The sequence below is a fragment of the Physeter macrocephalus genome, chromosome 5 (assembly GCF_002837175.3).
Source record: "Physeter macrocephalus isolate SW-GA chromosome 5, ASM283717v5, whole genome shotgun sequence".
In the NCBI taxonomy this organism is placed as follows: domain Eukaryota; kingdom Metazoa; phylum Chordata; class Mammalia; order Artiodactyla; family Physeteridae; genus Physeter; species Physeter macrocephalus.
In genome coordinates, this window is record NC_041218.1 from 70,249,632 (window position 1) to 70,263,967 (window position 14,336).

General features: G+C 34.1%; 1 protein-coding gene across 1 annotated transcript in view; it reads right to left on the reverse strand.

Annotated features, from left to right (window-relative positions):
- Window positions 1–14,336, reverse strand: part of AGMO (alkylglycerol monooxygenase) — a 348,225-nt gene that overhangs the window by 155,573 nt on the left and 178,316 nt on the right. Inside the window, exon 12 of the mRNA XM_007110783.2 lies at window positions 13,083–13,188. Within this exon, the coding sequence (XP_007110845.1) occupies window positions 13,083–13,188 (106 nt within the window). The remainder of the gene's footprint in view (window positions 1–13,082; window positions 13,189–14,336) is intronic.

Here is a 14,336-nt window from a genome sequence, read left to right on the forward strand (position 1 = left end):
TCCTTAAAAGTATTGCATTTTGGTAGGAATAATATAAAACGCAGCATAAGCTGTGTTGAAAATCCATATTAGCTTTTAATCTGTATCAGCTGATTCCCTGATCCATTATGTAAGTGTGAAGAGAAGATAATACCAGTTAAACAGCAAACTTAGGAGTCACAAGTAAGGGTGTCAGGTGGTAATTCTCCATCAGCTAGATCTTTTGCTCTGAGATTGCATGTCCAAATGGTTATTAGCGGGTTTGCAACTATCAGTGGGCTTAATACTAAACAGACAGATTTTGCTCTTAGAAAACACACGGGATGTTTCATCTCAGAGAAAAGGAATGAACGAATTAGTCAGCTTTTCCTTTCTGTAACAAGTTGATCACAAAGAAGTAATTTTTAGAATGTTCTTAAAGGGTGCATATAGTTTTTTTTGTTTTACTCAGTAAAAGGAAGTTTGGCTCACCAATAACATGCAGAGCATATGGAGGACCTTGAGAAGGATAAATGAGGCATTATTTTTGAAAGATGGTAATTAAGTTGTTCAGTCTTGTTTCTTTTGGTTCTTGTTGTTGGTGGTATGCTACTTTACCCAGCAAACTATTAGGTAATATATGTCTTTTTGACCTTTATTACATTGTGGCATACATGTGACATTAGGTATTTTAAGCAACTGAGTTTTTCAGCCTACTTAAAGTTATTCCATGAATATAATAGAATTGTATGATATATTCGGTACACTTGATAATATAGTAATTTATTCATTTAGTTTTACTAACTAATCTACTTCAATCTAGAAACCAGACTAACTGGTAGGCAGATGTCTGCACATGTGGAAAGAGTTCTCATAAAAATGCAAATTTAAAGTTATCTCTGTTGCCGTTAAATACAAAGATACTACAAGAAAAACAGACACAAAATTCCTTCTACATACCTCTCCACCATTATATAAGTAGAAATTGCAATACTTTAAGAGGAAATAACAGGTGCTTAAAGTTCCATTTGACTAAGAAGTAATAGGTAGTTCTGGGAACTAAAATTCTGTTTTTAATGGTGATCCTCTGAGAAAAAAATTTGATAATATTTCTTGAAGGCATGAGTGAAAATTTTAGTGCTAAAAATGTACCGTTGAAATTTTCTCTGCTTTTTAGTCAGCAGGAGAAACAAAAGCAGACTTCCAGGAAGCATGTCATGTACTTAAGGAAAGAAAAGGACATGTGCCCAGTGATAATTTGAATACCTGTGTTACTTTGCCTTTTAATTTGGCTTTAGGAAAATCATATCATTTTCATGCTACAGTAGCTGATTGGACACAAAATATAAAAAGAAGCTTACAGCATCTTATCAAATAAGCATTAATAAAAGCTTACTAAATAGCTATAGTTAAAAAGGAAAAAATTCTTATTATAGTTTTTATTAAATAACATATACACATATAGCTAGAGAGAAAAAGAGTAGGCAAACGTATTACACAGTATTAATTCACATTATTTTCAGAAGATGGGTTTTAATTTCCCTTAACCTTGATTATCTTTACTTGTCAAGCAATTAATATGACAGAAGAAATAACAGATGTTCTTTTACCATTAACCTTCAGAAAGGAGATCCCCATTTCCAGAATTTATAACCATTTGACACAGTCTATTAAAGCAATGGAAAGATTCCCCCAAACAGAGATCTCCAGTTTGCTCACTGTAGATAAAATAAATATATAATCCAAATTTAACTTCATTTTCAAAGGCATATGAGACGGTCTCCTAACGTGTCTTGCCTATTTTTAAAATTTTTATGATGGTAAATAAACCCTGGAAAATTCCTTCTTAGATTTTACCACCTGAAACTGCAGCTGTTGGCTGCCACTATCAAAGCCTCACAACTCCAAACTCACGTGCAAACCTCATCAAGGGCAGACATTTCTAATTGATTCCAGAAGTATTTCTTTTGCTGAGATCAGGGGGCAAAGGAAGAATAATGAGCAGCTTTTTAGAGGGAATTGGGGGTTAGGGTGTTGAGGGGAGGGGAAGGGGAGCTTTTAAAATCTTGGGTTTGGCCAGAAATGCATAGCAATTTTACGGTCAATTGGCGAGAGCATCTGGAACCAGGCATTCTGGCCTCATAGTTGATGGTAGTGAAACCAGCTTACAGGCAACAGCAAGCCCATAATGAGTCCCTGTCATGTACTAGTGGAAACCATGCTGACATTCTGCCAAGTATCCCTGCACCTTTTTCTCAGGGTCAGGATTCCCCTTAGAGCCCTCATCTACTGTGTGAAATCCTGTCCACCCATGGATCTTAACTTATTTTAGCCATTCTTAAAGGCAACGCAAAAAGAAAGACTAAAAATTAGAACTTGTGTATGTTTAATTCCTTGCATGAAGACAAGGCTTTATATCACAAGGCTGTGTTTGCTTTCATTTGGGGGATATATTTCAAACGCAGTGGGCCATCTTGTTAGTGTATATGGAGAGTGTTGGATGCTCAGGTCATAAATCATAGCACAGCGCATGGCACACTCAGACTAGAGAAGGCAAAATTCAAGGCACTTTGTTATTTCAAATGTAAAACAGGTGATTATAAAAAGGGACAGGATTTCTTTTTTTTTTTGTAAATGCCAAGTCAAAAACCAAGGTGATGTGGAAATAATTTCTTATGAGTAAATGATGTTTACCTTAAGCTGCTGCTTGTAATTCACTATGCTGACATTGGTAGATTACACCCACAAATAAGTCAGGTAAAAGGACAGCCATGAAAAATGTAGAGTGATGTGAGTCAACAGGATGGAAACTGGTTCAGTGGTCAGGAAGGGGCGATGCAGAACGCTAGACTTCTAACATTCCTAAATTTTTGTTTTTATCTAAGCAATATAATTAAGAGAGATGGTATCCATTTTAAAACTCACTCAAAATTCCAAAGTTTGTGATATCGAAATAAATTCAACATGTTTTCTCTTCTAGTTAATCTCTGGGCAAGTAATCACTTCCTATTTTCAAACAAGAAAGTGAAACAAGCAAAAGCAAGGAAACAAAAACTAAACTAAAAGAAAGGCATTTAAAATATTTTTTTAAAACTCAATATATTTTGATGTAAAACTTTACATAAAATACCTATGCTTTGATGATTTGAGTATAAGTTAACAGAAATACGTAAAATTAGTGTTCCTCATAATTCATATAGTATTAAAATGTGGGGAAAAGTGCTTAATGGTGAAAATTTCCTTGAAGATAAAGTATTTGCAAAAGCAACCATACTTTGTAGATGCCCAGGCTAGTACTTTTGAAATAAAAGCCTGAGGGAGAAGGGACAGGTGGGTAAAAATATAAGATATATTTGTATCTCTTAATTTTTAACCATCTTAATAGGAAAAGATGATACATAGAAAACGATCAGGGATTAATATTTTCTTGTATGTAGATTCAAAATTTATTTTAAAAATCTCATACTAGGGCCAGTAAATTTCAGGAATTTTAACGTGATCATCTACAATCCACTGTGTCAAGTGTAGTCTCTTTGTGCTATCGTAAAACAAAAAAAGCAGTACTATATTCTAATATTGTTTTATTTTGGTTACCAAGTATTTTGTTGCTCATAGAAAGAAAAAGTAATTCTTTCTAGAAAAAACACAGGCAGTAAGGAGGAGTTTTTAAAAAGGAGCCTCATATAAATCACCCCAATCAGTTTATTTTCACTTGCTACTCATCCTGCTCCACATTCAATGCATTACTTATGTTCTATCCACTCTTATAGAACAGTATATGAGTGGACATGAGAGATACATGTGCATTGTCAATGAGTTTACACACATAAAGCTCTCTGCACAGGATCTGGAACAGAGCATTTGCTGTTTGTATGTGAAATACATAGAAAATTTTATATCTTTAGATAATAAAAATGCAAGGAATACAAGGAAGAGTGAAAGAATAAAAACATTTTAAAAGAAAGTGGCAATGATACTTAAATTGAATTAGAGTTGAAGGCAAAAGAGTGAAAAACTTTCTTATATAAACACACAAAAAAATCTAAAGGAAATTTGCTAATAACCTCAATGTTTGTGTATTTTATTCTATTCCGTGAATGTTGCATATTTTCCTAAAAATAAAAATCTCTTATGTCCTATAAAACATATACTCTAATATGTCACATGCAGGTTATTTTCAAATTTCTTAATTTAAAGAGTACAAAAAGGATTGCATTCTGGAACTGTGATCTGGCTGGTGAAGTGGCTTATATTCACCTATTAGATAAATAGCAAATGAACAGAAAATAATGGCTAATATTTGGGCTGTTTAATAGAAGACTCATATATTCTCTGTAACGTAGCATTACAGACATAGGAGCATTTCAGTATTTTAGCAGTTTTGATATAATGTAAAGATTTTGAATTAACTCTGAGTACTTTCTCCCAAAAAAGGATAGGGGAAATTCTGATCTATGTATTTAAAATTCAAACAGCCAATAAACCTTGCTAAAGAAATCAGGCTTGTGGAATTAAACTTCATATTATATGCTAGCTTTTTATTTTTGCATAATTGTAGACTAGATTCATAACCCTGTCTAAGATTCATATAGGCTTATACTGGTAGTTACAGGAAAAACTGTAGCTGGATATATTTAGCACTATGTATATAAGAAAAAGTATATGTTTTTCAGAATTAGTAATAATGAATGGTAGTATCATGTTTATGTGTGGAGGTAGTATACTATTATATGGCATTACTCTGTGTAAATAAAACCTATCTGAGTTCAATCCAGGGGCAATGAGACAAACTACAAGCTGGGGAAAGATACTTTTAACAAATATAAATGACGAAGGAATGGTATCATACACAGAATTTCTAAAAAGCAGAAGAACTAAATAACAACCAAATAGAAAAAATGGGTAAATGACATGCAAGTGCATATCACTGGAAAAGAAATATAAATAACCAGTGAAGATGAAATAATGATCATCTTCAGTAATAAACAAGAAGATGGTAATTAGGAATACAATGAGATATCATTTAATCCCCCAGATGAACAAAAGTTAAGAAAGCTGACAATTCTGACTTTGGGGAGGGAATTTATACTCTTTTAGTGGTAAATTTTACAATAACTTTGGAAAACAAATTAGCGTTCTCTTAGGAATGTAATCTGGCCACATTTCCTACAATCCAACAATTCCACATGTAGTTGTATAACCCCAGAGAAACTACATATATGCCATATGCACTACAAGATCTGTGCACGAACTTTCATTGCAGCATTGTAAAAGTAAAAGCTAGAAACCAACATTAGAGAATGAATATTGGATATAGTCATACAATGTATGTAAACTACAATACATGCAATAAAAAGGTTATATTTTAGAAACAAAACATTCAGTGAATTAAAGGAAATTGCACGAAACTATACATATATGATATTCTGTTTTACTCAAAGTTTTCAAATAAATCAAATATTGCTTAGTGATAAATTTAAAAATATATGGGAAAATTAGAATTTGTTTAGAAAAAGCATGGCAATGATAAACACAAAGTACAAAACAATGGTAGTATCTGTGGGAGTGTGATATAGAGCAGGATCACCCAGGTAGCACATCATAGTGTTAACAATACTTCATTGGTATTGTAATATTTATTTTTAAGGTGGGTGGTTTTCATTCTGTCTTTTAAAAACTATTTTATATAATTTAATGTATAATAATTACTATATAATGGAAAAATTATGAGTTGATATGAAGAAAGTATTATTTAAAACATATAGGTACTTTTAATAAATGCAAACTTTGTATGGTTGATAAAAATATTTGAGGTTTGAATAATATTGAAATAGATTAGTCAAAACTGCTCTATACTGAATATCATAAGTCAGTGTGTGTGTGTGTGTGTGTGTGTGTGTGTGCGTGCCTGCGTGCGTGTTACTTTTCCACATAAATCCATAAGTATGTTTATGGCAGACTAGCATATATTTCATGAAAAAAAGTTGGGTGCAGTCTATTCTCCACATTCATAATGAGGACAGATGTACAGTTGAAATGAACCAACTAAGATGGCTTCAGGCACATATGTCTACATCCTGTGATATACTAATCATCATTGTGAGATGAACCTAAACAATATAAAATCCAAGTGTGATAGACTGGATAATGGCCATAAGTTCATCATACCCTTTTATAATTGCCTGCTCTTCTAATCAAGAGATGTTGTCTATCTTTCTACTCCTTGAACAATGGCTGGCCTGGTGATGTTCTTTGACCAGTGGAATATGGAAGAAATGACACTTTTTGAGTTCCAGATCTGAGGCTCCAAGAAGTGTGGCAGATTCAGTTGTCATGATCCTGAAATTGCCAGGTTAAAAACCTGGTCTGGTCCACTGGAGAGAGGTCTTGTGGAGTGAAAATAAAGGTGTTCCCATCAACAGCCAAAATGGACACCCCCTCATGTGACCCTTGTGTACATTCAGTCCAGCTGACCCTTAAGCTGAATGCAGCCTGATGAGTGAGCCTACATTAAAACAGCGGTAGAAATACCACAGAATTGTGAGAAATAATATATCTTCATTATTTTAAGACATTAAATTTGGGGTTGGTTTCTTTTGTAGAACAGATAACTTAAACACCAAAGAAGGTTGAATTTTACTAAAAAGAAGAAAGAAAAAAGGAAGATTCCATGAAACATGATGCTGCTAAGAACTGCTAAACCTCCATTCACTTTCTGATACACGCATTTTGATCAACCATTTGGATAACAAGGGACATCTGAAGATGCATGCCTTGTTATTTGAAGTATCCAATATTTAATTCAGCATTCTATGTAAGGTGAAAATTCCAACAACTTGCTCTCCCCCATTTGGGTGATTATAGCTGTGGAGTAGGTGCTGTCAGTGTTCACTCAACATTTACTGAATCAATAAATAAATGTTGAAGTCTTTACCATAGTCTATTGGCTAGAAGCATTCACAAGTCTCACTCATGTTCTGGAGGAGGGGATTATATAGGCTGACAGGTCATAAACAGCAGAGGCAGGGATTATGGGGTCACTCAAGGTTCTGTCTGCCACAGTTGGAGAGAGTACGGACAATAATTCAGACAAATACTTATATACATATAAATACTAAGGGGAAAATTAAATCAGGGGTGGACGAGGCAAAATTAGAAAATAATAACAACAACAAAAATGGTACCCAAGGAAGGCTGGTGGCATTTCAGGTAAGACCTGATATGAGGGCAAAAGTCATGTGGATTCCTGGGAAAGAGCAGGCAAAGGTAAAATCAAGAGCAAAGGTACTGAGGCAGGGTATACTGAACATGTTTCTAGAACACTGCACATGCCTGGAATTGAGCAAGCAAGAAGGAAAGTAGTAGAAAATGTGGTCAGGGCACTAAGAGGACACCTACTTTTTCATTTGATAAAAGTAGAGTATCCTGGATGAGCCTGGCTGAATCAGGTAAAAATCCTTCAAAGAGGCCCTGAGCCCTTCCTGAAGCAAGAGTTTCTCTTTGGGCTTTGATGAAGTAGACGGCCATGCAGAGGAAGCCCACATGGCAGGGACCTGAGGGTGGCCTCTGGGACCTCAGGGCAGCCTCCAGTCAAAAGCCACAGAAAGTGGGGCCCTAAATCATACAGCTGCAAGGAAATGAATTCTGTCAACAACCTGAGTGAGCTTGGAAGTGGATTTTTCCATAGATAAGCCTCCAGATAAGAACACAATCTAGTGGACACCTGAAATGCAGGCTTTTGAGATCCCAAGCAGAGAGCAGAGTATAGAATGAAACTGTGTCTGACTTCCTGACCCATGGAAACTGTTAGACAGTAAATGTGTGTTGTTTTAAGCCACTAAATTTGTGGTAATTTTTTACAGCAATCAAAAATTAATACACCGATTAAAATTGAGCTCACAAAGGGAAGGCTTTTGCTATGTTTTTGCTGGATAGGCGTGCAGTAAGTGTTGAATAAACGTTTCTTTTTGCCACCTAGAGCATTAGGCAGACTGGTCTGTCTTCTGCGAGCATGTGTTTACCTCCTATTAGGACCCACTCTTTGGGCTCTTGTCACTAGATTCATCTCATCACTCAAACAGTCCATGGCCACCACTGCTTCCAGACCTTTCACTGTAATCTCCCTTCAGTCAAGTGCTCTCCACCTTCCCCTCTGCTTGTTCAAATTCTACTCCCCTCTTGTGCACATCTTCAGCAGACATACGTTGGTTCACCATTTAACAGTGATGTGTTTCCATTTTAATGATTCAAGCAAAAACTGTAAGAATTTAGGGTTTTTCTGAGGTCTAAATTTATAGACATTTCATGTTCTTTTGGAATCAACTAATAAGCAGTTATTCTCAGGTTTTTGTTTTCATTGCTTTTAATGCCCTAGTTCTCAAAACATTGTTTTAAATGTGTGTATGTAGTGTGTGTGTGAATATGGTATAGATAAGTGGATATAATTATTACTTACATGCCAGATATTATGGTAGGTTCTACAGACTAACCTCTTTACTCCTTTGAATATAAAAACAACTTCCATACATTTTTTATTCTCCTTTTTGTTGAGGGAACGAAGGTGTGGTTATTTTAGATAGTCCCTCAAGGCCATACAACCAATTGGCAGAGGTGGAGATGGCACTTAGATTTGTGTGACTTCAAAGCCAATGCTTTTTCCAGTACCCTAAACTATCTCCTCAATTAAATAAAAAGTTATGTGAAACAAAATATACATAGTATCAAAATATATGCAAACAAGTATTTCCCATTATCTTGTATACCTATATACTTATCAAAATATTTATTCATCTTTGACCTTGCTATCTTCTCTTTAAGTGTCTATCAGGTTAGAACGCTTAAAGCTACTGATGCAAGTTAAATCAATCACAAATTCATAGGTGATCTTAGAAAAAAACTGTAGCTGAGCCAGCAGAAAAAAAAATAAGTGTTGCTTATGTGAGTGAGAAATGAGTGAATGAAACAGTGAGGTGATTGGTTTTCTGTCAAATTTCTTATACATAAAACAACAAGTTTTTTAAAAAGTATGTGAGTCAGTCAAGATAGTGATTGATCTATCAAAAAAGAAATGTACAAGGGCATGGACTAATCATTTCATGCACTAGATAGACAACTATGCACTTGTATACCAGTAAATTTTATTTATAAATAGCAAGAGCACCACACCCTTACTTAATGTTCTTGTGGATCCAAGCTAAAGGGAATAAAACTTCCACATGGAAGTCACAGGATCAGATTCAAATTATACCTTGTATTTCTGACTCAGAATTGTAACTACCTAAGAGCTCTTTTATAATCTAAGTGAAAAATAATTTAAGGTCTATTTTCCAGTCTGTGTGTGCTTGTGTGTATGTGTTTTTAGCTGAATAGGTGTGGTCAGCAGTACGCTTGTTTAACGTAGGACTGTTGTCATGCACACCTATGGAATTTGGCTTACATAATAAAGCAATATAACAGACAACCTCCAACCAGCCTTCGAGATAAATAGAGAAGAGTCATCGGGCTACAAGCTGATGTTGGCAATACATACAACATTGATTTATAAAAGAAAGAGGATTAATTGCTTCAATGTCTCTGATTCTAATGATAGCTTCAAAGAAAAATGATGAGAACACTGTATCCTTGTAGGATAATCACTCCTAGTCAGTCAGTCCTAATTCATACTGAATGGAGTCAATGAGGCCATTCATTAGGTTTCTGTACAACTTGTGGGGTGCAGAGAACAGTTTTAGTAAAACTCTGATAAATGGCAAACATTTACATAAAGTTCTAAGAAAAATGTTAGGAAAACACAAATTTGAAATTCACAATTAGGAAACAAGATTTGGTAACCGGTTTAATTTTTTAATTTTTGAACTTTAAAAAGAAGTGGAAAAAAGCCTATTTCACAGGTAAAAATGTTGATAATAAAATACTTGCCCAGCCTTTACCATATAGTTATTGACCTCTGGTCAGAGAAGACTTACTGAGGTTTAAACTCAGAAATTCAGTGGTTAATAATAATAATATTTTAATAATGATAATAGTAGTACAAATACTTTTTATAACAACAATAATAGCAGTAATAATAGTAATATGAATAATTATAATTAAAATGTATCAAGTGCTTCCTATGTTCTTCCTTTGTGTCATTTAATTTTTCCACCAAGCCACATGGAGTAGACATCATTATTATACCACTTTAAGGAAATGTTTTAGTGGCAAATCACAGGCAATATCTGCTCTTGTAGAATTGGCCATGTGTGTGCCTTTCTGGAAAGAATAGGTAAGCAGCTTGAAAGATTTGGCCACGGTCCTCCCTTCCTTGAATCATAAACCAAAGATAATTCAGAGGTAACTTATTCAAACTATTAGTCTTTTCAGAACATTTTGCAGCTAAATGGATAAGACCTTTTAGCTCTCCACATTTTTCAAGGTACTTTTGTTACACTGCATCTGAAATTTCATCTAAACCCCTTGAGGTAGGTGAGTACTGCTATCAATACATGGAAGAAAACATTGCTTAGTGATCAAGAGCTATGGTGTCAGACTGCCTTTGCTGTATCCTGACTTGTTTGCGTATTACCTATGTGAATTCAAACAAGTGATTCAACCTGTTACTCAGTTTTCCATTATGAAAATAATAATAGTAACCACATCATGAGTTTGATATGAAGACTAGACGGAATAATGCAGGTAAGTCTTTTAGAACATAGTATGAGCTCTATGCATATTAGCTCTCGTTAAACCTATTTTACAGGTGAACGACCTGAGGCAGAGTCCAATGTCCAAAAAAGTGAGTGTCAGGCTAAGAATTCATTACCATAACATTAAGTTCAACATTGTTGCTCCTTCCCAACCCCTATGTCAGTAGTTCCCAAACTTGGCTTTTGGATCTCGTGGCAAGCCAAAAAATTATTTCAAGGGATCCTTAAGCTCATAGAAAATAATAATAATAGCACCTAACATTTATTAAGCATGTACTATGTGTTAAGCACTGTACTAAATCTCTTACATAGATTATCTCATTTAATTCTCAAAACCCTATTTGATAGACATTATTAGTTTATCCCTTTACAGATGAGGAAGTTAAGGTCAAGAATATTTAAGTGATCAAATAACTGCCCAAGGACACACAGAAAGTAAGTTCCTGAGCCAGGAATCAAATTCAGACAATATGGCTTCAAAGCTCAAGTCCTAACATTCACTTTCACCTACTGACTAATTTAAGTAAACAGATAGCGTTTCACCCCTAGAGTTCATCACCCTCAAAAGCTGGACACACTACACTGCCCTTCACTATCCCACCATCAAAAACCCGTGTTTTTTGTAACTATACCTTTTCACGTTTGCAACATGGACAGCTTAAAGAACCTGCATTCTCTCTTTGTTCTGGAGCATTTAAGGTAAACTACCACAATATACCCAAGAGTAGGTTCATTAAATGGAATTACTCTCCTTCATGCCTTCAATTAGAAGGGCTTCCCTCATATAAAATGTGAAAATGGTATGTTTTTTTATTTTTAAGGTTTTTTTTTGCATTTATATTTCTAAACTTCATTAAACATGTACAATTTATACTTCTTTATTTTGATTTTAGGTTGTAATTTCAGGAAACAAAATATATGTAGACATATTAACTTTATTTAATTCCTATTTAAATATATACATTAGATTAGATGATATCCAAGATCCTGGTACTAAGATTTAATACTTCATTTTTTTAATTTAGATTTTTTAAAAATTGGAAATATATTTACATGGTTCCGAAATTTTAAGGTACCAAAAAATATTAACTTAATGAAGAATCTTCCCCCTATTCCTTTCTTCTAGTCACACAATTCACTTTCCCACAGGTAACCACGTGTAAGGATCTTGTTTATATTTCTGGATACATTTACATACATGTAAAAATATTTGTACATTTATATGCATATAACTCCCCTTCTTCATTTTTATACTTATATGCCTTGTATGGGAGCATACTTCACAGATTCTCCTGTTTCAAGTTTTTTTCTCTTTCTCTCTTTTCCCCTCTCTCTCTCTCTCTCTCTCTCTCTCTCTCTCTCTCTGTTTAATATATACACACATGATGCAGCAAGCTCAAATATATATGTATTTTTTATAAATGCTCCATACTGGTATTAAAAACTTTGCTCTTTCCATTGGTAAATGCATATTCTACTTTGTGAGTGAAGCACAAAATTTAAGCAGTTCCCTATTAATGGCTATTAGGTTGTTTTCAGTCATTCCATTACAAATGACTAATTTTGCATATACATCAGTTTGCACACGTGTGAGCGTATCATTTGTGTAGCACAAATTCCTTGGAGTGGAATCCTGGGTCAAAGGGTATGAATATTTGTAATTTGAAAAGTATCACTGAATTGTCTTCCAAAGAGTCTGTCCCAACTTATAATTATTACTCAATTATGAAAGTGTCTCTTTCAGTTTTCCATTAACACTGGAGAGAATGTTAGCATTTATGTTAACAAAGTTAAACAATATAACCCTTGATTTAAAAGAATAAAACCATGTCCATTAAAACATTAGTGATGAGAATTATGTTTTTTAACAGTTATCTAAGATTCAAAATCAAAAATATGAATCCAAAAGTTCAGTGTTCTTGGAAGATAAGTTTTAATCCTAACAGGTCAAATTAAACATATTTTTCAGTTGTAGAAAAATCTCAATTACATTAATGATTTTATTTCTATAGAATTATTAACTCTTGCAAGTAATTAACAAAACATCCTAGTCACAATTTTCACTTTAACAGCCTAAAAAGAAAAATCTCAAATGGCAGGGTCTCTGCCAAGAACTTTTTGTAAAGTCACTTCTACCACTTGTTGAGAAACAACTACATGGCCTACTTTCTTTATAAACATCATGCAATGCAATTTGTCCAACCACTTTATGAAGGTTAATAGTATCAATCCAAATTTAGAGACCATAAAACTGAGACTCAACAATATTAACTAGCTCAAGGTGACACAGCAAATAAGTACTGGCAAGTAAGTGAATGGGGAAAAATTTCCCACAAATACTAGTCACAAAATAAATAGACCGAAACATTGTTGAATGAATGAATTAAATATGCAACAGATGTCTAATCCTGCTATAGCTACCTAAAGCAAATATCTTACCTCAAAAGCAAATGACAAAGAAGGGACGAAAGGCTTCAGATGACCCAATCTACACAGCATTAGGAACACCAAGCAACGGAAAGTTTCCAAAACAGCTGCCTTAGGTCTGAAATAAAATGTCATTTACATGCATTAGCTTTAAATATGCTCTTTATTACCTGGTATAATTAATAGAGTGATATATATTTATTTTAATTTTCAAGAAACACATAGTATTTTAATATATTTGAGGAGCATGTGCCTCTGAAGCTGCTTGAAAAAAGGCATTAAACTAAGACAGAAAATGCATCTTTTAAAGAAAATCTATTCTTTATCAATTTATTGCTTAGTTTTAGAATTGCTGAATTAGGGTGAAACATTTTCAACTAATAAATAAAATATTAGACGACTCAATTTCTAGAGTTTCAAGACTAGACTCCCCTCACTCACCCAATACCTTCAAACTTCATTCATTTAATAAATGACTTCTTAGGAGGACTGACATAGTTAACGACAGTACTCTAAAATAATGAACGCTCGAATTATGAAATATTGGGAACATGACAATGTGTAGTTAAGTCTAACATGATAGGCAGCATAGATCTTTATTAATTATTTTGTGATGAATATTTTTGTTATATATAGTATTCTTGAAATTCAAACTCTAACATATAAAATAGGTATATGTATTTAAAATGGAGTTGAGGGTCACACAGATAGGCACTTATAAATTGCCTTATAATAATAGGAATGAACAGCTACTTTATCGGATTAAAATAGACTTCATATAATAGTCAACCAAGATTTATTGTATAATTAAATATTTTCATAAAAGACAAATGGTATTTTTATGAAAGGTGAATTTTCTAATAAAATATTATTGAATTAATGTCATTATAATAAAGCTATATTTTATTTAGTTAATTTAGAGTATAGAGGTAAAGAAAAAAGTATAAAAAATCTAAAATAGTGTATTTATTAAGCTTAAAAAATTCTTCTGCCATCAATTATGACATGTTGTGGACTTCCCTAGTGGCGCAGCTGTTAAGAATCCGCCAGCCAATGCAGGGGACACGGGTTCGAACGCTGGTCCAGGAAGATCCCACATGCCATGGAGCAGCTAAGCCGGTGCACCACAACTACTGAGCCTGCGCTCTAGAGCCCATGAGCCACAACTACTGAACCCACATGCCACAACTCCTAAAGCCCACGCACCCAGAGCCTGTGCTCCGCAACAAAAGAGAAGCCACCACAATGAGCAGCCTGCTCATCACA